Source organism: Opisthocomus hoazin, chromosome 4 (genome assembly GCF_030867145.1).
Source record: "Opisthocomus hoazin isolate bOpiHoa1 chromosome 4, bOpiHoa1.hap1, whole genome shotgun sequence".
Lineage (NCBI taxonomy): Eukaryota > Metazoa > Chordata > Aves > Opisthocomiformes > Opisthocomidae > Opisthocomus > Opisthocomus hoazin.
The window spans coordinates 43,418,961-43,446,900 of NC_134417.1; the positions used below are offsets into that span (position 1 = coordinate 43,418,961).

At 39.4% G+C, this 27,940-nt stretch overlaps 1 protein-coding gene across 1 annotated transcript in view; it reads left to right on the top strand.

The window, feature by feature from the left end:
• The first annotated feature begins 335 nt into the window (after nucleotides 1-335).
• SUSD5 (sushi domain containing 5) overlaps nucleotides 336-27,940 on the top strand; it is a 41,647-nt gene continuing 14,042 nt past the window's right edge. The window contains exons 1-3 of the mRNA XM_009933664.2: nucleotides 336-429; nucleotides 8,596-8,773; nucleotides 22,362-22,480. Of these exons, the coding sequence (XP_009931966.2) occupies nucleotides 336-429; nucleotides 8,596-8,773; nucleotides 22,362-22,480 (391 nt within the window). The remainder of the gene's footprint in view (nucleotides 430-8,595; nucleotides 8,774-22,361; nucleotides 22,481-27,940) is intronic.

Here is a 27,940-nt window from a genome sequence, read left to right on the forward strand (position 1 = left end):
ACCGACGGGGTAATGCGACTTTTCACACCGGCTCTCTGCGTGCACTGCCCTACAGACTGGGCTGGATAAAGCCTCTCCCCAACCACAGCTGGCTGGACATTTCCTCCCCACCTTCCCCTCCCCTTCACACTAGCCAAGCCAAGGATTCCTCTCTCCCTCCCTCTTTTTTTTTCCACCCCTCCCGCCTTCAGTGCAAACCCAAGACACAGGATCCTGCCGAGGGAAAGCACTCCTTGAAATCATCACTGCAGACCCAGCTGTGAAAGTGCAGAGGAGGAGAGAGAAAAAGCCTCGGCAGCCAACCTCCTGCAGCTGAGGGCTTTGCAAGCAGGGCAATGGCTTCAGGCTCTCTGAGATTCTCTCTCACCTTTCTCCAGGGCGTGGGATCTGTCTTCTTCATCCTTCAGATCATATCTGTTCAGGCTGATGGTGAGTCCCCCATTCAGTTTGGGCTGGGTTGCTATGGCTGGAATGAGAGCTGTATGTTGAAACATGTTCTCGCAAACCTTCCCCCCCCCCTTTTTTTTTAAATAAGAAACTTAAATACACGCCCCAGTTTGGGTTAGGAAATGTCTGATTCAGAGGTTTTTGAGACTCTACAAATATCCTGGGGTTAAGCAGAGAAAGGAAATAAGATCCCAGAAGGCTAAGATTATTTTATTACAACAAAATGACAGGATAGTGAAGTTTTCCAGAGGAAATAAGAATAATAAAACAAAGTCAGAACACGAATAAGAAGACTCGGGTATAATTTAGGAGACCTGTCCTTATAAGTATCTTTTCTCTAAAAAACTTCCCTATCTGCTCACTTCAGATGTGCCCCAACGTCAATTTATATGGGCAGGTACTTGGAGAAGGGAAGGGAAGAATTCAAAGGCTTTTATAACCTTTTCTGTTCAGTGCCACACACGCTGAAGATGACCGCTCACCTTGCTGCACGTGAGTTTCATCTGCACTTCACTGCCTAGGGATGTGATCTGGACATGCATTAGGCTGAAGCACCAGCTACCAGTTGCTCTGAAATGGGACTTCTTACTTGCTGATGATAATTATGAATAGCTGCATCCCTTGAAAGTTTCCCGTAACCTATTGCCTTTTTAACGACGAAGCCTGTAGTAATGATGACCAACTTGCCTTAGCAAAAACATGATTTATTTCTGAAACAACTGTATCTTTTCCTGGGAGAGCAATGCTGAATGGCCGTATTTTTTCATTTTCACAGCTGCGGTAGATTTATGCCTGATCTCAGGATTTTTTCATTTCGGTACACTAATCCTTTACCATCAATGTTTGCTGCATTATTCCAGGGAACAGATCTTAAACATTACAGGGCAATAAAAATCTCTTCTTTTTGTTCTCAGAGTATTTTTCTTTTTTAACCAAATTTATTTCAGCTGATGACAAAGTATGGCAAGGGAAAGGGAGAAAATCAATCTTGCGTGTATGTTTCTTCCACTTTGTGTAAAATACCACTTATACAACAGAACCCTGTCTTGTAAATTTGAAGAAAATTACTTTTCATTAAGAATAAAGGAAAAGAAATGTGTCAGGCAACTGCACTGTGTTGCAGTAGGCAAAACTGTGATTCTGATTTTAGGAAATATTCCTTCCCTAGCAAAATGCCTTTGAAATGAGGGGGGGGGGGAAAAAGCATACCCATGAAAGAAGGTTTTCCACGGAACTTGAGAAAGGGGACAGGACAAGGATAATTAATTTTCCTTGTTAAGAATGCTTAATCTGAAGAATTCCGTTATCTCTTCAAGAGCATCTCCCAATTTGTGTTTCTTCTGTAGAATTAATGGCATCTTCTTGGTTCCTAAACCGACATCCGCTAAAAGAGAAAGAGGAGAAAAATGAGATCGTTTTAAGGCAGAGTTCATGACAGATTTTAATTGTCATTCAACAATTTGTCAAATTTACTTCACACATGGTAAAGCAATTATAAGAATTAAAGGGCAGAATATCTGAAGTACATTGCAGTTGGAAAACATTATTATAATACTGTCATTTCCATTGTTATTTAACTTCTAAGTATCATTGTGAAAAATGTGGAAGTCCTGTACTAACATGCTCTGCAGTGTGTTCTCCTAATATTAATATTCAAGCAAACAACTGTAAGACTGTCCTATACATTTTATACATATTATACATTGATACAGAAGAAAATACTTTATATGAACTTGAAAATTTACCACTACATGTAGGCTTACGTATTTAAGAAGATCTGACAGTACAAAACAGGATTAATACTTTCTTTTATAACAGATTCTGGCCTGATCCAGAAAAAAAAATCACCTTCTCATTTCTGTAAGTTGTAGGTGAAAATACAATTGTGCTACTCTCTAATACATGCAAATGTCACTTAAGTGCCAACAAACTGATATGGGTGATGCATATGTATGAGTGTATTTGTTATTTCTAACTAAAAGCAACTGACTGTTTTGTGAACAGCTGAAGGGATTTTGAATTCACCTTGTAAAAATCCTGTGAAATTGAGACTGGCCCCTGTTACAGGCAAACCTCCGAGACTGGTTACAGTGCATTTCCCTAAGGAAGACTTTCACTTTATTATCTCGCACACAAATAATGATAAAGAGTAGGCAATAAAACTGGAGACCATCGAGGTCTGGTGAAGGTGTAAAGCCTCGAAGCTTAATTGATCTCTTTTGACTAGTATTTACCACAGCACATATTGCTGTTGTGCCGATAGACTCCAGAAAGACCAAGGTAAATGCTGAAATAAAAGATAGCTTTGTTTCACTTTGCAGTATTTTTACAACTGAAAGTGCTTGCTCATAGCTGTTGAGGTTGGGGTCAGGCGGACAGAAGGCTCCTCAAGGGCCGATTCCTGCTCTGACTTACCATGGTGTGCTACTGTTAATGCAGTTACTGGAGAATAATATAGGTTATCGTGACGGGTCTCAATCATACCAGTGCAAATGCAGGCTTTGGGGAATTTCTCTGCATTTGTGCTGGAGTAGGAGAACAAGGATGCAGCTTCATGCGTGCTGCACAGGAGTTTCATCTGCTCTTTTTGGCTCCCTCTTTTGTCTTCTCACAGCAGCTAAAATATCCATGTGTATGAACCATAGCTTTCCGCAGAGTACTTGCTCCGAGACGAGCAAGTCAACAGAGAACAATGGCGATTAGTGTACCCCAGTAAGACACTCCTGAGCTGGAAAAAAGCGCTAATTGAAAAACTTTACTAATTGTTCCAGAGTGAAGTTGGTCTGTTGACTAAATTTGGGTTACATGGAAGAGCTATTGGTCAAGCCAGTTGTATGGTAGTGACCATACATAGTGACTGCAGAGGTTGCAGATGAAAGGATCCTGATCCAGAAAGTTAGGCACAATTAGGTGAGGATCCGAGCTGCATATTTCTGACTTAGAACCAGATATATCTGATGTCAAAGGTAGGAAAAAACCCAACTCTACTCTTTCCTTTGGCTTCCTTTGCACCTTTTTTGTGAAGAAAAGGAAGAAAGTATGCTTTTTCTCTTCTGCTTTCTCTAGACACTTGCATTTGAGTAGCAGGTGTCTAAGCATTTCAGGCTCCCACTTGCACATACATTTGTATGTTGCAAAAATAAATGCATTAACTATTCCAACTATTTGATCCTAAAGCCTGTAGTAAAATTAAAATTTAAGCTCAAACTGAATTTAGCTCAAAAGTGACCTCCCAATTTTGCTATTTTTCTGATGATGTAAGATTTTAAGCAATTTGAATTAAGATATCATTCACTTAAGTTTTTCACAGAAATAAACTCTATATTATTGAAAGCTAAGCAGAACTGGTAATTACCCAAATCTCTGTCTGTAGTTGTACAGCTTTACTAAATCCTTCACCCTTACTATTACAATCATGGCCATTGTTACACACTGCTATAGAAATGGAAATTAGATTGCTCTTGAAGTACAGAAGTGATCTCCCTTCCTCCGCTCTCTTTTACCTCAATATGAAATTTTTAACATTCAGGTGAAAATAAATCAGACTCCAAATTTACACTCTTTCACCATTTTTAATTTGTTGAAACTGATTAGGTTTTATCCTTTGAACTATTAAGTATCATGTCGTGAGATCAGCACACTGGGCATGCCTTTTCAAGTGCTTTCATTTTATATTCTTTGTGAGAGGCCTTTCTATTTCAAAGTATATTTGGCTATGCAGTTTAATGTTTCTTCTTCAAGCATGACGCAAATCCTGCTGACGACATGGAGAACCTTGAACTCATTTCAGTGGGCTTTGAACCATGCCTGTATGCCTCAGAAGAACTTCTTGTTGTATCTGTTACTGTATTAGAATAAATTAGCCAAAATCTGTTTTCTTGGTAGCCAAGAAAATTCTGCTGATTCCACTGAGATTCCTAAAAGTACAAAGAAACAGATTTTGGACTGCTTTTATTTTTGAAGAGTCCTTTTTTCATGCTTCCATATATCTGATTGTAGACAGCTCTTCAGTCTTGAAAGCATAATAAGGTCCAGTTGTTAGAAGCTGAGTTTAGCAAAATTTGAAACTGGAAATAAGATGGAGTGAGAGTTATGAACCATTGGAACAGCTTACTATAAAGTGTGCTGTAAATTCTCCATTACTTGGAGTCATTGAATCATGACTGGATGCCTTTTGAAAAGACATGCTCTAGTTCAACCATGAATTTTTGGAGTTGGTGGTGGAATTACTGGGGGAAAATCTACAGTCTAGTTGTGCAGGAATTAAACAAGGTGATAAAAATGAATCCTAGAAGCATTGAGTTTATGATTCCATGAGTATGTTTTCAATCAGACTATACTGGGGAATTCTAAACTAAAAACTATATTCACCTATTACTTGTTGACAAAGTTTTAGTGCCAAACAATAATAAAAAGTATTCTTTTATCAATATATCAAAATATAATCAACATTCTGTAATAATAGTGGTTAATGGTGGTAGATGCTACTGATATAATATAGGCTAGTTATTAAAGAAAGACTCTCTGTGGTTTTAAATGTGAATTTTTCTTGAGAGGTATGAATCCAGCTGTTAATTAACAGTAGGAAGAATTTCATCTTATTGTTTATGCCTTACCAATGTAATTGAAACTTTTTGACTGATTTCAAAGGAGAATCTGAGGAAACTTACTGTGACAAAGACATTTTCATTATGAACCTGGTAAATTCAATATGTGCATTATGCCTCCTGACAAAGGCTACTTTCCATGGATTTCCAGCCTGGTCTTGAAACCAAAGGGACTGGCTTTGTTTGAAAAGGCTTCAGAAAAGTATGTAGAGTTTTGAGAACAAATTTCCACACGACTTGCCTCACATTATGGGAAGCAAATGTTACAGGGCAGAAATGAAGGGAGAAGGTTGAGAAGGATCTCAAACATGGTGGCTGTTCAAAGGTACCACAACCAAAGGCATACTATGTTCTTCACACAAATGCAAAGACGTGATCCTTTCTTTTTGTTCCTTATGGAAACACAGCACAGTCTCATATTTAAAACTGCGCCTTTAAACCAGAATGACAGTACATCTCTTGATACTGTCTCAGAAAGAAAACTGATTTCAACTACTTCACACTGACATAATGTGCTAGAGAGAGACGGGATACCATTTGAATTTTTCACAACCCCAGTACCAAAACTGACTGTGATATCATCAAGTCTGTGAAATAAACCGCTTTGTTTTAAAACTTTACATTACAGCTATCAGTGACAAAAATTTTACAAATACTTCACCAGGACCTTTCAATCCCAAGCTTGAAAATTAAACCACTTTGTGATTAAAAGGGAGAAAAATTCAGTACATGAATATCTCAAGGATGTTAAGCATACCACCATAAGGTCCAGAATAAAATTTTGGTGTTGTAGTCTTGTTCGTTTAATGCGATTTCCTGTTTTGATGTGCTTTGGTAATTTTCCTGTTATCATACTATAGCATGTCTTCTGTATTTTTTTCCTGTAAATGGCCCTCAGTAATGTGACACAGCTCAGAATGCTGGGGATCCAGCTGTTCCATTTGTCAAGTGTCAGATAAGTGAACCTTACTTGCTCTTATATTTTCTAAGTAAGAAATTAGGCAAAACAGGGGGCACATTTTTAAAACTGGAGAGATAGCCATAGAGCTTCTAAAGCTTTGGAGAAGATTCCCAGGTTGAGCTGGTAAGCAGGTCAGCCTTCTTTATCCACTTCTGGCTAACCAGAATTTCCTATAAAGCAGTTCACTGTAATTTTCTCAACCAGTAAGTCCTTCCTAGCTTACCCTAAAACCTATTTGTCTACACAGTTTGGACATCCTAGAAACCTTTTTGAAGGACAAGTCTGTTTTCAACCAACATCTTCACAGTTTCTAGTAAAAAGTTAATTTATCATAAGTACTAGCAAACTTAATAGTTAAGGAAGGCTGTCTCAGCTTCAGTCTTAGCTAGCTAAACTCCTCTAAAAATGTAATTGTCAATTACTGGTAAAAAAGCTAAATTATATACTTAATTTCTTCTAATTATATGTAGATGGAATTCGATCCTTAATGATTTTCCTTTCTTTCAGTCTTCTAGCTGAAATGCTAATGGCTGGAAAATAGGGCTTAGTCCCATGTCAGACTAACATTTATGATTTAAGTCAGATGCTGCACAAACTTGCCCTATGTGTCTTTGATGGTGCATCTCAATCCTGACAGCTGCATTGTGAAATGTAGAATGTGGACAAGTTTTTAGTTTGGACAAAGCCTCAGTAAAGCATTACGTTTAATCTCTGCTTACCTTTACCAATGACAGTTCTGCAACTTAGGAATCGTCGTATAAAAGCATCATCCTTCTGCTTTTATTATCTGTGTCCTTACCCCGCACAGACTTTGCTATGTCTATTCCTCGCTTTGGAAACAACAGCTTATGTTAGTCATGTGCATTATTTGGGACATTCTGCAAAGAATCCTGAGGTTTTGGTACTTGGAGGCTTGCTTTTTTTGCTCCTCTGTGTAAACTCCCCTGTTCTAATTACAATTCATGTTATTGATTATAGTTGAGAAGCAAGAGACAATGTAGTCTAGTGGTTAGGACACTGATCTATGATTCTGGGTTGCATTCCTTGGCCAGCTACTGTTAACTGTACTGTGTGAGAAAAATCACTCTGGGTACTCTGAATTCCTGTTCCTTCTCATCGCTGCTTGTCCCGCTTATTTAATTTGCTACGTGCCCAAGTTAGGATGACTTCTTACTGTGCGCATGTAGAATTCCCACCAAAGCAGGAAACTTCATCAGGACCCGACTGCGCTTGTTAGCTCATGTAAACACAAATGACATATTTACTTGAAAGAAACTTTGCATTTTTTACTGTAAGGACTGTGATTCTTATGGTGGGTTAAACTGTGCACAGGCGAGAACAGAAAGCTGTCAGGAACAGGCGTACCCTGTATCAGTTCCCTGTATTTAGAATTAGATTCAGCTTTATCAATTTGTTGATGTAATATGCAGTGGGGGTGACACTTGGTACAGAATTAGGCTACATCAGTCTGAAGGAGTCCTGGTATTGGTCAGTATATCCTGTGAGTGTGAAGCTAGCTACATAGTGAACACTTGGTATGTGCTGGAAGCTATGCGTTGATATAAATGATATTACTAATCTACCTTTAAAATAAGACTTAAGTGTTTCCAGGCATTTACCGAATGAATAGTGCTTAAAAGTTTTCTTCCTGCACCTGCAAGCAGCCTAAATCTGTACCTTTGAAATTTAGAAGGTGTTCTGAGGGATGTTATCTTCGGAAAGAAGATACTTACGGCAGTTTACATGTCAGCATTTTATTTCTTTTTCTGGAGACATCCAGCTAATGTGTTTATTCCATAACCCAGTAACATCTCAAGTTTTACTGCCAAAACCCCAACTACCCTGTTCCCAGTTGCCAAAACCTCTAACTTTCACCCTTGCAGCTTTCACAGTGTTAGATAAATTAAAATAAAACAAACTGAACTGAAAATAAAAATAACACAAGAAATTTTTATGCTAAATATATTCTCATGCTCATTCAAAAAACCTCCCATTAAGAAAAAATTTCCATCTGTCTTTCCAGAAAGATATGAAAACAAAGTGGCTTTGCAGCAGCATTTAGTATAAGTTGCCATAGAATTACATTGTTTTTGATTTTAGAGAATAAGTATATTTCTGATGTGGAAGAATGAGTTGCAATACTGGCTATTAGAGTTGTGCTTCCTTTATAGATGTAGTTGTTATAAATGTAATTGTACTATGCTTAGTAATGAATTCCAGCGTTATAACCTACAAGAGATGTTCTGACTATATATGTGCATATGAGAGACTGTTGTGCCTTCTCTCTCCAGATCTTAAAGCACAGACCTATAGAGGCACAACAAGCTTCTCATATGGGCTGGGAATGAATAGGGGCTTAGCCATACTTGCTTTTCTGTTGATGAACAAAATGAAAGAAAGGCTAAGACAAAGGTATTTACAGTGTTGGTAAAATTACTCATTCCAAGAAGTAGGTTGCTCATTAAAATGAACTTAGTAAAAGCAAGAAGACTTTATTTGGTGATAATTTGCAGTATTTTTGTCGAATATGTATTGAGTACAATACCATGATGAGTCACATATCCTTTCTTGGTGCTGCAGGGAAAGTGTTTGCACTTGAGTCCAAGAACAACTCTGAGGCTCTGGATTTAGCTGAAGCTGAGAAAGCTTGTGTTGACCTGAGTGCTCGCTTAGCAACTGCAGAAGAACTGAAAAGGGCTGTTCTGGACTGTTCTTTTGCTGGCTGCACCACAGGATGGCTCGCCGGTGGCTCCACTGGGTAAGCACAACAGCATAACCCTTCCTGAGAAGTGTGAATGACAGGTGCCACACGTGTTTTCCTCCTTGACTAAGAATATTCCTGGAAAACACTGGCCACAATTCAAGCACTGTAACATATGGCTAAATATACCACTCCCTCCACAGACTCAGTTTTGTACAGCTAGTATTGCAGGGAGACAAATATTTACCAGTCTCAGATCACATATTTCCCAGATCTGAATTAATTTCCTCTTCCTCTTTCCTTCTGAATTATGTCATCGGGGTTCCTTTCCACCTGACCTATAGTGGAGTGCTGAGCCCTGAAGGAGCTTGCAGGCTGAGGACACAGTGCTGGAGCATCAGTGCTCCCACTGACTCTGTTCGTCTCTATTCCATTAGAAGCTCAGCAAACTGAGCTTCTCATGGAAACCATATATCTGTCTCGGGTATTTACGTGCGTCTGAATTGAAAGCAGGCGTGTTCAAATAGATGTGACTTTAGATGTACTAAGACATGATAATCAAAAGCGGTAGAGAGTTTGTTGAGGAAGCTCATCAGGGAGCTGATACTGTCACTTGATGTGCTGTACTGTATTATTTGAGGTAGCTCAGGTGACTCAGCATGGCACTAGGCTGAGCTTGGCCTCACATTACAGATAGTGTTGCAAGATGTAGTGGCCTGCCACAGCCTCTCCAGGAAGCATCATTGCCTCCATAGAGGCCACTTCAGGGCAGGAGCATAGAAGTGCCCTGTGGTGGAAACTGCTTCCCTCTGATCCTACTTTCAGGAGGCTAAAGTCAGCCTTCATGAACACGCCAGAAGCCCCAATGCCCTTCAGCGAAATTTAAGATTTTGATGACATATGTCCACATAGGTGCTAGCTGCATGCCAGAAGCAGCAGAGCCCTGTCACCGTGCCACTCTGCCGTGGCTGATGAGGGCTTCCCAAACTCCATCTAACTCAGGCTTGTTCCAGTCTTACACAGGTCTAGCTATGTGGCACTACGCTGGCTAAAGCACCTGCATCCCAACTGCCCAGTCTTCTCTAATATGAAAGTCTTCACAGCATGCCTCAGGTACAGGTAGGCAGGCTTCATATTTTATAAAGAGACCAAACCACAGAAAATTCAGTTAAAAAAAAGAACAAAATAGAGGTGCTCATGGTTGACATAAAAGTCTCATGTCACTGAAGCTGGGACCATACTGAAATTGCCTAGGAAGAGTATGATTAGATCTGAAGTCCCTTCTCTCTTGAATCTTTCCTTCATCAGGCTTACCAGCCACAGCCTTAGCATAATACACACTTTCATTCCTCTGAGATGCTTTATAAAGTTCTCATGAGTTAGAGGGTAGTATCTAATTTACTGTCAATGCTCAATGGTGATGAAGTTTTGTTTTATCAAGATACTGTCTCAGGTTCCCAAACTTTAGTGTGTTATCAGAGTGTGTGACGGTCATCAGTTATTTAAGCAATCATTGGAGGTTTTGTATTTTTAATGATAAAATACAGAAAATTGCTACTATTAATGAAAAGTGATATTTAAACAGCTTCAAACAAAAGCAACTAGTTCCAGTGATCCTTTTTTTTCCCCACAAGAAAAATTGTTTGAAAAATTGTTTGTATGTACCTTTGGTCATTAAAAAAGTAATCCAAAAATCTCTCAGGATATGACAGCGATCTAAACCCTAAAAATTTTCTTCTTAAGCCAGTTGCTGAGACATCATGCAGGCCAAAGAGCCAAGAAAACTGTATCAGTCTCTAAGAAGTGCATGGCAAAGTTGTTGTACATGTTCTTTTATACAGCCTCAGTGTTACAAAAGTAAGGAGTGCTGATGGGTAGGAGAAGGAACTGTCCCCGTTTTTAATCTAAGCGATACCACCAGTTAGTCTAGAGATACCCTCAATTAATTTGTGCAGGCACTGGAGCTACAACTGTTAATAGACCTATTGTGGACTTATCCCTGAGTATCTTCAATATCAAAATTGGATACAGTGATAGTATTGTATACCTCACACCATGATGATCTGAGAATGTATATATCATCATACTGATGGGAAGGGAAGGAAGATTTTTCATCCCTTCCAACTTTCCATACTTTGTTTCTCCAGTAAACCTTCCTTAAAACAGAAGCCTCTGAACTATTTATCGGAAACGACATTGTGGGGGCACATCAGCATGCCATTGCTGTACAGTCACCACATCTGACCTTCACTGGAGAGCTTCACCAGAAAGAATGGTTCTTCAGAGCTGGAATATGATACTCACTTCTCTGAGACTATTTCTCTGGGAGAGCACCAGAATGTACATTAGTTGGTTCACTGAAATGGATATTTCTGACTCTGGGGAAAACCAGGAAAAGTGTAATACCTAAAAAGGCTGTACTGGTTTCACTGTTAGTTAATGCAGCTGTGGAGAAGGAAATAAGCAGTTGAGTGCAGTGTGCAAATGGGACAAAGTTATTCAAGTTGGACAAGCTAAAGCAGAATATGAAGGTTTTCAGAGGGATTTAGATGAATGGGCAAAATGACAACAAATGGAGTTCAATGATAATATATAGATGCAGGAGGAATATGCAATCTGCTTGAAAATATCTTACAGGGTTCTGATTTACCTCTATCAGACCAGGAAGGATATGAGAACATCACTACAGACACCACAAAGAAAACCTCTGTCAAACTGCAGCTGTAGTAAAAACAAACAAAGAAGTTGCTAGAGTGCTTATGGAAGGGGATGGAGGATATGAAGAATCTATACATACATACATACACACAGATAGGTCAGTGTAACAGCCTCCTTTGGAATACTATACATATTAATGTTACCACATCTTAAGAGGGGTACTAAAATAGGCTCAAAAAAGGGCTCAAGAATGATTAAAGGCATGGAAAAGCTATTAAGATGGGACTTTAAATATTTTACTAAATTAATTTTTAAAATATATCTACAGGTACTTATTTAATACTTTGGGCATTTACTTGATAAAAGACAACATGATAGCATGCATAAAGGATAGCTGGTAAATAGAAAAACCTCAATCCACACTCTCCTCAACTGTTTTAACATGGAAAGGGGAAAGCAAGCTTCACAGCATGCCCAGAAGCTTACAGAAGTAGGGAAAATTATTTCCAAAATAAAAGGTTCTTCACTGTTACTCATCTTGATGGACCTCCACATTTTCGAATGTGATGGCATGGCCCAGGGAGAGAAGTGACCGCCCCATGTTTGCCACGTCCAAAACCATTCAGGACTTTGTAGGTTGGCTCTAAAATCTTGGATTCCTTGCATCAGCTGACGGGCATCCAGGGCAGAGCACAGAGCTTTAGTCTAATCTTCTCCCATATGCTCTTGGACCATGTACATCAGAAAAGAGATGAATAGGAGGGAACATGATAAAAGAAGTTCCAAATTTCGGGAAGAATGCAGTTTGGTTTATTTATTTGGTGCCTGGAAAGTTTCCCAATCTTTCCCCTGAGGAAAAACAGATTAGACATTGGCAGTAGAAATAAACACAAACAAACGGTGTGAGTGAAGTCATTATAGTGTTGCAGATTTTCTGACATGCTTCAGTCCTCCTTCCACCGCATAGACTTAAAACTGAACAGGACCTCTAGCAGAGGTGTAAGGACTTTTTCACCTCTAGATCAATTTTCCAGGTTTTGCACAAGTCAGTGATTTGTTCACTTTTGATGGCTATTTTGGAGTCTGAGTGAATAATTACAATCCCACTCCTAGTGAATATATCCATCACTTTTGGCTGTTGTGTCCGTATTATTATTTTCACAGCCAAATCAGGGCCTGGAAACCTGTGGGAGTTTCTCCTGTTATGACTGAAGCACATCGCTGAGTCAACGTGAGCGAGTGTGTACTGCCTGCTCTCTGGGCTATACCTCTTACATGGGCAAAGAGGAGAATTTGGTCTGAAGAACTGGCCCAATTTAGGTGGCTGTGAAATTTCTGATGACCTGTGTGTAAATATGGATCCATATGTAAGTATGCAAATATTTTGAGATTATAATGGGAGATCCTCTGTTGGATCCAACCGGGTTGTTGCAGCTCAGGTCACTCCAACCTACTTTTCACTGACCCACTGCAGTGACTGTTGCCTCCTCAGCTGTGCTGACAGAGGTGTTCATCTCTTGTCTATTTTAAGTCAGAAGTGAACAGGGTAGACAGCCAGCTACTAGTCAGGGTGTTAAAAGACGTTGTTCTGCAGAGAGTGATGCTGGCGGAAGAAGACACCAATGTATTGGTGGAGATGCTCACCTTGCATTCTCTGAGCCACTGCAGTCCCTGCAAACCCGGCTACCCCAAGCAGCAGGTCTTGACAAATATGATTCGCTTCAACTGATATAGGGCGGAAATTGCTTAAACAAATAGTTCCCTGCCAGCAAATCCAAAAAGAAGATAAACTTGGTAGTGTTGTGGTTTGAGCAGCCTCAAACAGAACCTCTTTCATGGACATAAGGGGATGTTATTGTCTTCCACTTTTGATTGCTCTGACCAAACCGGTTCTGAGTTCAGGGCTGTTGCTGGCAGGTCCAAGGGCTTGAAAACTTTTTGAGAAAACCCACTGACAGATAGGGGTAAGAGGATAAGGTTTAACATCTTCCAGCAGCCCTGAAGCAAATAATTTGCAAGTCAGTCCTGAAATGTGTAACTTACAAAGCATTACACATTGTTACATTTCAGGAAATGAAATGTTGTTAGGCAGGTCTCATTTGTCAGACAAACCCTAATAGCTATTTATACCAAAAAGACACTGTTATGACTTATTTGCATGTCAGACAAGTGACTCAGTAAAACCAGCAAACCATATGCCAGAATATAAATGAAAAAAGGTGGCAGAGTTCTTTGAAGGGCTCTCACTGCTATCTTTTGAATTCAAATGTCATATTGGAAAACCCTGTGTCAAGTCTCCCAGCACTAGGCAGCGTGTCCTGTAGGGTCCTATTTTAATTTCTGGGTTTTTTTTTAAATTGGAAAATGAACATGACACAATTTTTCTTGGGATCAGCCCTGCTAATTGTGCACAGAATATTGGAAAGCAGATACTGGTTTTAGAAATAGTAAACATACTCAGCAGCTTGTATTATAATATTCATAGCAAATTTACTCATTTCCATCACTTTTCTAGGACTGAAAAGCTGAAGCTGTCCTATTCCATATCCTGTTCCTTATTTGTTCTCAGAAGAATGAAGCCATGTATTACTTCTGTAAGGGCTTTGAAGCTCTGCATAGACTCTCTATTCTACAATGGAGCTCCTTCAGGGTGTTAACCTGTTCCTTTGCATGAAATTGCCCTGGGCTGGTTCCTACCCCAGTCCCTGGAGGGTTTCTCTCAGAGGGGCTAACTCTTGAGTGAGCAAGCACAGTCAGCTAGAATAAGCCCTGCTGTGGGAGTCAGATGACTGGAGTTCTTTTCTTGGCTGACCACAGACCAGATATTTGCTGCTAGGAAAATTACTTCATTTCTATTTTTCCTTCCTTTTGTTAGCTCTTCGGGTTTTGCACTGACTCCTATTGAATGCTGCTATAGTCTCGAACACAACAGGGCCCTCACTGCAGATGACACCAGTGGGAAATAATAAGACTTAGAAATGACATTTCACAAGACTGACTACTTCTTTTTCTGCCTACTGCATGGGACTTGCCCAGCACCTGGCAGTAGTGTAATAACAGCACATTTCTTGGGAGAAAATAAAAGCAACATCCAAGGAACAGAAGAAGGGTCAGTCGCTAACCCTTGCCAATCCTCTCCTCTGTGTGTGTGAATTCTTGGACCTGTGGGCCCCATGAACTCTGTCCAGGTGTACAGGCTATAACAGGCCCACGTGCTTATTTGCAGAGAAGCAGTCCAAATGATATGTCAGTTTGGCAAGCTCTCTGTTTTATTTCAAGGCTGTGCTCTGCTGCCTGGTGATAATGCATATGAATTTGCTCCCAGACATGTGTATGAGGTAGGTCAATTAATGCCCTTCAAGAGAAAAATCCAGACATAGCTGACAGGAGATGGTCCAATTCAAAATGCTAAAATTGCTTATGAAACTGTTTGAGGAGACCTTGCACTCTGAAATGTCTTCACGTCACAAACACTAGTCGCACAGCTCACAGCTGGTATCATGCTCTGCTAGAAGATTATTTTGTCTTCTCATTGTTTCTTGTCAATCATCTCAGATAGTCTCATACAAAGAAAAACCAAAGTAATCATGTTTCAGAATAGGGATTTCTACATTAGGCTAAGTCAAGAGACTTGAATTTAATCTATGGACATGGATAATTTACTCCAAGGAATGATATCACAGAATCACAGAATGTTAGGGGTTGGAAGGGAGACCTCTGTGGGTCATCCAGTCCAACCCCCCTGCCAAAGCAGGGTCTCCTACAGCAGGCTGCACAGGACCTTGTCCAGGCAGGTCTTGAATATCTCCGGAGAAGGAGACTCCACAACCTCTCTGGGCAGCCTGTTCCAGTGCTCCGTCACCCTCAGAGTGAAGAAGTTCTTCCTCATATCACTGAGTAATGTGGATATGAGCCACTTTGCATCAGCTTTGAGGGAGATATGAATCTTTTCTTTGCACAACCTGGGAAGACAGCATGGGCAAAGTACGACAGCCACAGTTCTTGTAAAACAGCCCAATAATTGAAGAATGTACTTTTTCTGGAAAAGCATCATATAAAAGAAAATACATTTTTGATTTGTTTTCTAGGACAGGCACCCAAAACACCATCTGCTAAACTGTAGCACGACAGTCCTCAGAGTAGCCATTTACTTAGCTGGGACTCGCACTTTCAGATTGTGTTTTTACTGGGAGGGCTCTGGCAAAACTTTAGCAATGTTTGGCACAAGAGCTACAGGTATGCCAGAAGGTTAGAACTCATTGTGAAGACCAAGGAAAATCACAATATTGAACAGGAAGGTAACCCTGACTTCAGAGATGGAGTAACAGAAATGGGCTGCAATGTAGCAGAGTTACGTGAAGACTAATAGGAATTTCTGCCTTAAGCTAGCAGTTCAGCTGGAAAAGACAGAGCAGCAGAAAGAGCTGGGTGTAGTCACACAACACAGGATGGCAGTTGGCCTGTTGTAAAATAAAATAACTCACATAAAATTTGTGAAAAAAGGAAATGCAGTCCTCCTAAAAGACATCCTGCAGCTCTTCCAGGAGAGAGAGGGCAGTACTGAAGGGCTCAAATGAGGCACTGGTGAGACACCACCTAAAACAGTGCAATGTAATTCTTGGCGTCCAGGCTCAGAAGGGACAAACTCAGACTAGGATCGGTCTAAGAAAGCACCTCTCTTAGCAGAAGTGATTAAAGGTGATCAGTTTGTTTAGCCTTGCAAAATGAAGACAGAAAGGTGATGTGCTTTCTCTTAGCAAATGCACAAGGGTGACTAATACCAGGATGTTAACTTGCCAGTTAGTTTTAATGATTTTCTAATATTCAAAAGAGCTTCACATATTTTGTCCTTTTTTAAGAATGTTTGTCATATTTTGTCCTATCTGAAAGCCTTTTGTCTGAGAATTGAGCTTCTTTGTAAATTAATAGCATTCAGCAAAACTTTTTGTATGTTTTTTAAACCCTTTTGTAACTAATCAATAACATCTGTTATGAAAGTCATGAATTAAACTGCAGCCCATGAAATGAAATTGGGTAAAACCAACTTTCTAGTGACACTTGACATGTCTTTGAGCACCCAACTAGTCTAGGCCAGGAGGCAACACGATTCTCTTCTACATGTGCTAAGAATGCTCTAATTATATGTACATAGCGGTATTATAGTAAAATGGCTATATAAAATCTTTCATACTAGGCTACAGTATGAAAATCTGCATGAATGGGCTGTATTTATTTAATGAACAGAGGCCTTACTATTTCAGTAGTCATATGTACAATTTTAAGCACAAAAGGCTACATTTTGGTGTATATTTTTAAGAATCTAAAGGGTATTGGTTCTGCCTTGGTAAGACCTCCTTTTGACATTTCCAGTGGCAGTATTGCTGTTGGAATGTCTTCATGTCACACTTAGCAGCTGCTTTCTTTGGGCCACATCCAGCTAAAATTAGCCTCTATAGTTCCCAGTCAATGGACTTTCCAAAGCCCACCTGTGCTCCCTTTCATGACTTTTCAGGGAAATTTTCTTCCCTTCGGTAATCATGAACATGTCATTTATATTTTATTCCTCATCAGAGCCAGCTTTATAATTTGCAGTTTCCCAAACTACAGAAGGGAAAGACTAAGAATAAAAATCCTCCAGTCTGGCTTCCAGACTACTGATTTTTTTTTCTGTCACCTAGTTACTGAAACACAAGTGGTACAGCTGACCCATGAAAAAAATTAGCACAGGATGTTAAAGATTTATCTTGACAAAGAAAAGTGATGAAGTTTTAAACTTTCTAATTAGGAGAAGGTTTGTTATAGTTATATTATGTTATGTTATGAGCCAGACTTTCACAGTGCCTCAGCTAACACATTGTTGATGATGTTGAATATATTCATGTGCAAGTTCATACCCCTATGAATAAATGTCATAAGACCATTCTGACTCAGTTCAGTGAATTTATTGACTAAGACTACAAAACTTACAATCAATTGGCAGATAAAGTAGTGACTACAAAAGATCGCAGTCCCACCTACTAGTTTCTGTGTTGATGGATCACACTATATCATATAAACTCAGCTGTTAACTCCATATGTTTTAACTTGGGTTTACTGAAAAATGTTCAGGTATTACAGAATTACTGTGTAATTATCTTAGAAAGTAGAAGTGGATACCAGTGGATACTAGTACAAACAGAAATTTATAATTTATACATAAATATTATGTGTTTATTATATATTGCTTTATTAGAATGCATATATAAAATTAAGTATCATTACTATGGCTCGAGTATATAATTATGATATATTTAATAATATATATTACATAGTGGCATATTGTGAAATAAATACTATTCAGGCCAGCTTTTCTGCCATTTCCTTCTTTGAACAGAGGAGTCAGGAGAAGTGCAAAATATACCAATTACTCATTGGTTACATAATAGATTAGAAAAAATACAGCTAGCACAAGAGTAAGTGGAGGGCTTCAAAGAAATTGGGTTCATACTCTATTGTGCTATATATTAAATTTTCTCCTTATGTGTGCTCATGATAAATGTGATATCTGAGTCATGACACAGGAAAACAATGATCATCTTGGCCAAATTCTGATCTTTTTTTCGGGGTAGGTACAGAGGAAGGACTGTTAATTGTTCTTAGTTGGATGAGTCATGTCATACAGCAGGAATTAAGTTGAGGTTCAAAATAATGCAGAGTCTCTGTAGTTTCTTGTTTTCTCACCTGAGAGGAGAAGAGGCATCATGAAGCAAGTTGTCCTTCTGGGATGGGTAGCAGTGGACTGAGAAGATTCTCAGTAGTTTTTGGTTTGACTTGTCAAGGAACCAAAGGAGATACCACCAGGCACCCACCCACTTTCCATCAGAGAGAGGTGGCAGTTGCCAACACCACTAAAATGCCTCCTTTCCCAACTATATTTTTACCTTACTGATAATATATGGTACTTCCATGATCTATAGCAATAGTATGTGTGATTGATTTTTATGCTGTGATTGTGAGTTCATGGCCCTGTAAGTAATTTTCAGGGACACATGGATGTTTCAAGTAGATGTGTATTAAATACAGAAGATTATTATGAATGATCTGCAGTCTGAACTCAGTATGTTTCTTCTGAGCATGTCCACTTTCATAAGAGATCTCCATAGAAGGAAAAACAAAATTGCATCTCTTTCTTTTATACAAGGTACAAAATTGTGCATCACACTGCTCTAAGCATCAGATTACAATGTATGCTAAGATCAGCTCTGGAGCCCTCAGCACAGGAAAGACATGGACCTGTCTGAGCGGGTCCAGAGGAGGCCACAAAAATGATCAGAGGGCTGGAACACCTCTCCTGTGAGGAAAGGCTGAGAGAGCTGGGGCTGTTCAGCCTGGAGAAGAGAAGGCTCCGGGGAGACCAAATTGCAGCCTTTCAGTACTTAAAGGGGGCTTACAAGAAAGCTGGGTACAAACTTTTTAGCAGGGCACTTTTTAGGTAGGACAAGGGGTAATGGTTTTAACCTGAAAGAGAGTAGATTCAGACTGGATATAAGGAAGGAATTTTTTGCACTGAGAGTGGTGAAATACTGGAAGAGGTTGCTCAGAGAGGTGGTAGATGCCCCATCCCTGGAAACATTTACAGTCAGGTTGGATGGGGCTCTGAGCAACCTGATTTAGTTAAAGATGTCCCTACTCACTGCAGGGGAGTTGGACTAGATGACCTTTAAAGGTCCCTTCCAACACAAACCATTCTATGATTCTGTGAGTAATGGGCAAGTCTGCTTAAGTTCAATTATTACATGAAAGTAGCAATAAATAGAATTAAAATTCCCTGCATGACTACATTCTGCTAAACAGCTGGGTAGGTGGATGTATGCTTAAAAAAAGTATAAAGTTTGTGGCATTCTCTTAACCATGATGTATGCCCCAGTGCAACAACTTAAAATAGTAAAGAAACAAACTAAGCGACACATTTCCACAGCCTCTCTGCAGGGTGCTGGAAAGAGCAGGAAAAATGTACAAATTTTTGTTACTTATTTCAGCATGGTAATGCTGCTGCTGAATAAATTTTAAAATGTGTTGAATTGTGAACTGATAGCCATTTTTGGGTCCTCAAATGAAAAATGTAACACAGTTAAAAGCATCAAAACATACCTATTAGAACTGAGACAAAAGCATACCTATGTATTGAATCTATAATTACAGATGAAAAACTAGCATTTTAGGATTTAAGGAAACATATACCCACCCTCAAGAACTCAGAGAAAAGACACTATTATTCTATATTTTCAGTCATACCTGAAGTCCCACTGACTGCAAAGAGACTGTTTCTATGCCAAAGGTGTTGCAGGACTGATTGTTAGACCCACTACCAAGAAATGCTGAGCACTCTTCATGCTCCTTTCAGCAGCGGTAATAGCAGCTTATGGAAGATGTTTAAAGCTTGCAGGATTGATCTCATGGTAGGAAACTACTGACAGAAGAGGAGGAATGGGAGAGATTAAATAGATTTTTTTTAACTATTCCTTCTATTTTTTTGTATGCGTACAAGATATGATTTCTTCAGCCTCAGAAGAATTACATTAGAATGTTTGTAATTTTGATCAGATTAATTTTAGCATGGCAAAAATCCAATTAAAGTCCTAAGTAGAAGATTAACCAGGGTCTAGTCTGTTGTAGGAAAAAAAGAAATAGGAAGAACAATTTCTAAACCTCATGTAGGAAAAAAGTTTAATGAGAAACACATTTTAAAAATTTTAACATCATTAAAGTTTTTATTTATGTATAATCTTAAAACTATATGCAAGATATACCTTTGTAAGTTTGGTCTCATTGGATAGCAGCTAAGAAATGCTCTTAAAATTAATTAACTAATCAATATATTCTATCAACTACAAACTTGTTCATTGTACGGTACTTGAAAAAAGTGTAAGAAAAACTTGCTCTTCAAGTACAGAATCTGACATGTGAGCCAGGTATCCTGGTTTGGAGATGACCTGAGTATACCATGGATGCGTTGTCCACAGGTAACTTTTTAGCCTTCTGAAGAAATGATAAAGAAATTACAGTACTTTGGGCAGAAGCAAAATACATTGGCTAGAAATTGGAATTAGAAATCAGCAAATTCAAGATAGGATTTTCAAAAGCAGCTTCCAAGTATCAGGAATTTTATTCCTTGATTGAGCTTTGAAAGGAATGTGGCCTGATTTTCAGAGACCAGAATTTTATGATGGAAACAATCTTCAAAACCGTTGTTTTTTTTTAAGACAGTCTGAAGTCTTAAGTATGCAATTATAGACAAAAGGTGCAAATTTTAAAAGACAAGTCAGTAACTGTCTACTCAGTGTTGCAAGGCAGAACTGATCCGGGTACCTAAGTGAGTAATCGTTGGAAAGGTTAACGTTGGTAAGTCACTTTTTGGAGGGAGGCATAACTGTTTCATTCACTTAGGCCTTGTAAGACCTAGTGGAACAAAATGTGAATACATACAAAAATTTTCTAATTGATGCCCTCATTCTCCCAGTCACCTGAACTCACATTGGCAGATCAAGTCACTTTTGTCTGGATGCCTAATTACTGATTTAGATGACTCGGACTTTAAATGCATTAAATTTTAAAAGAACTTAATTTTAAACTTGTATGGACAATACTGTCCTTCAAGTGATCCCCCAAAAAAATCAAGGGGTGTTTTCCTTACAAAAGAAACATATTTGATTTGAAATCGTATGGAGGCTTTCAGTAGGGGATGACATCATGTCGTTTTCCAGAGCATTCTGCTACGTATGCGTGACCACCACCATATGGCTTGTTTCATGTTGCTTTTGTTTGTTTACATTAAAAGAACATTAAAGTTGCATATTTAACTGTTCAAAAGCTAACATATTCCAGAAAGAAGACGGTCTGTACAATCATAATTCAGCCCACTTGTGTAAATCGATTGTTACAGAGTATTGAAGTGCATAATCAAATACTGGGTTTCCACTGGATCTTTTCCACCCTCAGTGAATGGGCAGTGAGTGAGTATTCATTTTATTCCTCAAATTGAGTGTGGGACTAACGGCAAAATTAGTTCAACCATTGAACGATACAAAATGATAAATTTCCTCCACTGGAAGGATTCCTCTGTGGAAAGCATTTTTGTCTTGCTTTCACTAGAATAGCTGACCGTGCAACACTTCTACAAACTTGCTGTCCACAAAAAATAAAACCCAGACTATTAATATCCAGCTGCAAAAATTTGGGCTGAATTCGCTTTCCCAGCCTTTATAACTTTCAGCGTAACAGTAAAACCAGTGTTTTCTACAACAAACTCTCTTCTATTTATTAGTTTTAAGCAGCCAGTACAGCTGAGAGAAGAGATAATTAGTAATCTCTTCCTTCATGTTCCGCATCTACAGAGTTGTAAAACCAAATACAGATTTATTACCTTTGTTCAAGCCTATGAAGGGCAACAGGATGGATTAGGTACCAAACCAGAAGAAATTGCGTTTATTCAAAGGTGTGGGGCTACTGTTAAAAAAAAGATAGCAGTTTTTCTTCCAGAACTCAAGATGAATTTTCTGAGTTTACTTGTGTTAGCTTTTGAGCAGTTAAATATGCAACCTTAATGGTCTTTTAATGTAAAACACTAATAATTTCAGACCAAATCGTGAGTTTTCTATTCATTTTTATCCAGGTGCCATTGGTGGAGATCTGTATTGCTGGAATGTGAGAACAGAATGGGGCCTTAAATACTATGGGACTTGGTCTGATGTTTAGAATCATTACAGAATATAAGATAAACATTCCTTATTGCTTCCTATGCCTTGAACTGATCTACAGCAATTTTTTTTTAATTGCTTCTAACTGTCCCTTGCTATTTTCATAGATCTTCCCACACTAATGCCTTATGTGCCAACAGTTAAGCGGAGGCTAAAGCCTGACCAGTGTGATAAAAGATCTCCAAATTTCACCTGCATGTACAACTCCAGAAGATTTCTGATTATTTTTTTCTTCTTCTTCTTTATTTTAGGACAATTATATGCAGAAAGACGGGCAGCAAACAGCAGAGCGTGAAAGCCATTGATGTTAAAATTGAAACCGATCCCTTTGTGAATGACCAATATGATGCTTTTTGTGTAAAGGATGAAGGTCAGCACTGATGTACTATTGAAATAATGCACAGTCATCGCTGTCTTGCAACATTAAAAGTTTTGCCTTCAATTTTTCTACTGCTGAGAGGCAAAGAGGGAATGTTAAGGAATAAATCTTTATAGTAATAGCCCACTAAGTGAATCCACTGCTGCAAAGACATTGGTTGCAGGAAATAAATTGCGTTATGTTTTGTCTTTGCTGCAGTTTAGCAAGTTCAAACAGCACTACTGATCTATAAGAACCCATTTTGGTGTTCACAGAACATACTTTATGGAAAAGAATATATCTGGCACCAATATAACTGAGATGCGTGAAGCATCTCCCATACTAAGCACTGTAACTGAATGTAACTCAGAAAGCTGGCTTCCAACTGCAAAACACCATGCTGTTGCATATTTATCTACATTTGTGTGCAGATAACTTCATTGCCTCCATTTTATTTTCATTTTGGTGTTTTTTTGTTAACAAATGTAGACCAGCTCACTAGAGACTCTGATATATCATTGCTGATTCTGAAAACCAAATTATTTCCAATTTAAGTTGATGCTTAAACTTTTTGTTATTCAAATTCTGGAACACACAAGCAAAGATGGAGTCTGAAGGCAAACAATAAATTGTTATTGATAGGCAGGATTGGGTGAAGAAGTTTGGGAACCCCTGAAACAGTTTGTTGATGTCTGCAGTAAAGTTTCACATCTCACTTCCAAGGAAAGCAGGGGCAAGTAGATGGCATTTACTGAGAAACAATAAGTTCACAATACAGGGGGGGCATTTTGATAACGAGTCAGTGGCAGCAGTGGGAGTGAAAATATGGTTGAAGTGAAATGTGGCAGAGGTGATGCATATTTGATGTGCACCCGGTCATTCAAAATTGCAGAGTTTGACTGACCATCCTCTCAAATAACACTCATGATATCAACTCCAGGCTCCGTGCTGCTATGAGCGATGCCAGCTCCATCACCCCGTTGCTAATGTTGTTACACAAGCACCGTTGTGCTTTCTTCCATGCTGCTCCTCACATATAGGAGCCGCTCCCTGTAAACATCTGCAAAACTCTCTCATTGTCTTCCTTCAAATCTCTCTTTTGTCCTCATCCCCCCCCTCGAGAAAATCTTGCAGTGGGTGGGACAGCTGTGGGATGCTGAAATCATTGCTCTGGCCACTATTGTTCCATTGTGCCCTTGTACTCCCCTGTCTGTCTCCACCTGTTGCGTCTGAGCTTACACGTAGATATCGGATCTTTGGGAAGGAACTGTGTTTACCTTTGGCATTTGGTTGCGGCTCACGGTAATGGGGTGCTGGTGAAAATAAGAACATAGTCTGACAATGCTTGTTGGAAAGGAATACTACATAAGACTCGGAAGCTGCGTGGTTAAAACTTAGGGGAAAAATCAGATGATTTGCGAAGAGGTGGCAATTTATGAACATCTTGCTTTGTACAAGGCAGGGAATTCCCTTCTGACAGAATGGGATGATTGTGCCAGTACACTCACAAAATAGTACTTACACACAGAAACATTTCTGGATGACAGTAAGGTCCCCTCTTCTTTTGGATGAGGGTCGATGTTTGAATAGAAAGGCTTGAATGAAGTTGTGTGGCAAGAGACTAGTCTGTAGTTGGTATGAAAAGAGCAAAGTCCAGAAAGGGAATAGCCTTAACATGCAACTCTAACACACGGTAACACACAAGCCAACAGAAAGCAGATGACTGAGGAAAGAACATCCTACATCTCAGAGATGCCACTTGCAGTTTTGGGAAGTAAATATCCAGTAAGAAGGAAAAACAGCAAACCCCGCACCACAGCCTCAGATATAGCATATCTGTTCTGCTGTTTTGTACATGTGACTAATAATTGCACATCTAAGTTATGATTAATGAATTGTTTCTTACTTGAAACCTCACGAGTATTTTTTCTTTTTTCAGAAAAGTGGACATTGCTTTAAATCAATACAATTTCAATTCTAAGAGAGTAATACATTAGTATTAAGACCTGTGTACTGAAATCAAGTACAAAAAGCAAGTAGTTCTGTCCTGCCAAAAGTGGTAAATCCCAGGTTTCTTCCCCATACACAGTAACCACAAGCCCACTCATTTCTTCCATATCCATCCAACCAATAATCTGCAGTCCCATATGAAATTCATCTGGTTCTTTTTCCAGTATAAGAAATATACTGAATATATATGTCACCCTCTACCCATCACCTTACTGCCTTCAGGGCACTCTCAGCTCCTTACCAGGTCCCGGCATAGATGGCTGGGCAGGGGGCTGTGGCTGCCTGAGAGATATCTGTATGCTAGTTTGTCTGCCCATATGCAGTGCCGATCGGCTGGCCAGTACCGCTTGCGGGAATGGAGAACAGTTGAGTCCTACCTGTGCCCATCCCAACGGAAAAGATGCCTGGCTTTGACTCTTTCCTCTATTAAACTCATCTTACCAAAATGAGCAGGTGCTTAGCAGTTTTCCCTCTTTGTCAGGCATGGCTGAGATCAGCCCAAGGCTCAGACAGACTGATAGGTTGAGGATGGACAGAGGGAACAGTCACATCAGCCTTCTCTTCTTCACACGGTAACTTGATGATAGTAACTCCACACAACTCTATTGTCAGTTCTTAGGGTTGTGCAAAGGGCATCTCAAACCACCATGAAACTTCTAGTACAACCCACCACAAAATTCCCTTCTTAGGCTTTGATTTATAATTAATCTTTACTAAGTTAACATTTAGCACGTGAATGAGTTCAGTCAAATTGCTTAAGCATACACCTCAGCATGCCTCAACAGCCGCGGCTGTCGTCAGGTGCTAGCAAGAGCCCTGGGTGTGCTTACAGCATCAGGCTTTTACAAATAGATATCCTGAAGAGAGAGATACTTTTTTTTTGTGTGCTTCTGAAATGGTTTTTGTTCTGTACACACAGAAGAATCACAGCAGTCTTTGGTACTAAGAGTTATGTTTGACAGGGAAAGATGTCACAGTACAGAGAAATGTGTCTTCTAAGTTTCTCATAAACAAATGTTTTATGCAGCCATTAGAGTCAGGAAGGCAACTCTTCACCAGCTCACAATCTATTGAGAGCAGAAAGTTTCTCTCTTAGCCCCAGGTGCCAAAAATTACCCCAAAATATATTAGACGCTGCCTATTATGAGAATGGAGTATCACACGAAAGTCAGGCCTGGCCCAACTCTGCGCAGAGCGTGTATTTATTCTCTATCAAAGCTCATAAGAAAATGCTTCAAAGTATAAAAGAGATAAAGCAAGAAAAACATAAAGCTGAATTTTTTCCTGCCAGTCTTCTTTTTTTGTAGGACTGCGTACCATTCAATTTCATACGTATATAATCCTCTGGTTCTCTTTCTTGTATTTTTTTTTTAAATGCAACAAAGGAAAGATCTCTTTGTTAATAGCTCCCAAGTTTTACTGGTTCTTTCTTTTGGTGACCCGCTGATATTTACAGGCAACAAGTAAGATCTCTATTCCGTAAGGCTTTGATTTGCTGCCACCATAGAAAAACTAAACAGGCACCAACTTGTAGTAGCATACAGCATAAATGCAAATCAAACTTCGTTAAACATGACTGCTGGCTCCAGATACCCATCAAAGCTTGGTGGCTTATGTACATATTTCAGTTTGCCTTTTTCAGCAGTAAGAAAAAAAGAAATTAGTGTGTTCTTTACAGCAAATATATTAAATGCACTTTACAACAGCAATCAAACTGCAATTTGCTTTATGTAACATTTGAACCATTTCTTTGTATTTGTTATGCCTTGCTGTGGATATGAAGTTTTTCACTTTTTCATTGCTACAGCTTTCTTTTCCAAAGCTTCACTGTATAGCTGACAGTGAGTTTCTAGCTACCTGGTGGTGTAATTTAAACTAATAAGTTCTTACAAGCCCTATCTGATGAAAGAGGTATTGTCATCCTAACACTGGTAGCGCTTAAGCAGCACTTACCTTGACTATGAGCGAGTTTTGGTTCTTTGTACTCTATTTGTACTCAGTATTTTTATTCAAAAAGAAAAATTCCATATACTTTAGTGTCTCTGCAATCAAGAAGAAAAACAAACATCCACACTCATCTTTCATAGGGCTGAGTGTTAAGAGTTGTGTTTTACAATTTCTTAATGACGAGATGACATCCTATAAATTCCAGTGGTGTCTCTGGAAAAACTCTGCTGAATTGGGCGGCTGTAACAGGGGACGTTTTACGTCAAAGAGGATGTTTCATGTCAGCCTTCAGAGCATGGTAAAAAGCTAAAGTAGCAATTGTAGATAATCAGATTTTGGTAGATTCCCAGTTCTGCTGGGTGGCAGGGAAGCTGAAGGCTGCATCTTTTTTGTATGTTCACTTTTTTTTTTTGCATTGATCTTAGGCTGTCCTTTCTGTAGACAGTATTTTATCAAGACATCTCAAAAAAAATCTTTACAAACTGATGGGATGCTTGTAGCTTTCATCAAGAAGATGCTTCTGGAGGAATCTGGACTGGGGAGGAGGGGTGCTGTGTTCTTAAAGTGACTTGTGTCAACTCTTTGCCAGAGATCACGTGTGACAAACTCCTTTCCACGCATGGTTTGGAGTTAAAGTTACTCTGCAGAGGGGCCATAACTGCTAAAAGCCAATCACGACTGAACATGCTAACTCAATTAACAACAGGTGTCTTCAGTCCCTTGTTAAAAGTAGTTACTGAGTCTCTGAGAGGTCTGTCACCAGTCATCACTAGCCATAACATATCTATGCTCAGAACTTGTATCTTTGCTGTGCCACTTATTCCCATTCATTTGTCAGATGCTGACTCTATCCTGATTTCTACCCATGTATATTGAGTTCTTTGTTGACTGTGGTGGTGATTTTTACTCCAGGAGACAGTTTGTGCCAAATTACTTCTGGCATGAGGATCTTCTGTGTACTTCAACGTTGTCTTATATCTATGCTGTGCTGTCTCACTGTGTACCGCAATCCATGCTTGCTTATTGGAGGCCAGCTATCAATGTATAGAGTCCTGGTGGGTGTTTGACGTCACGGTCAATACATGGCAAACTCAGGAAGGGTCACAATGTCCAGAACTGGATTCCAGGTTCCCACATTTGAGATGTGATCTTGCACACAAGCAGGCAGAACATGGAATCTGCTGTATGGGGCCCGAGTATCAAGCACATCAGGGTCTTCTACTGGGAAGCATGCATCGCGCTCATTATTTAACAAGCACTAAGAAAATATGCTGGTTTGTGGGAGGATAGATGAGGGGAAAAGCAGTGCTCCAGATGTAGAGCTCAGCACTGGAGGAGCCCAGTCCTCATCTACCAGTGTCACTGCTCCAGGCAACCCCTGTGGTTGCCTTAACAAAGAGCAGTACTGTTCTTCTACATGACAAGCTGCTGCCAACATACTCTCTGTCACGCTTTGTGGCCCAGATCTGCCTTCTCTCTTCCAGCAAGAAAATGGCCTGAATGCTAGCACTGACC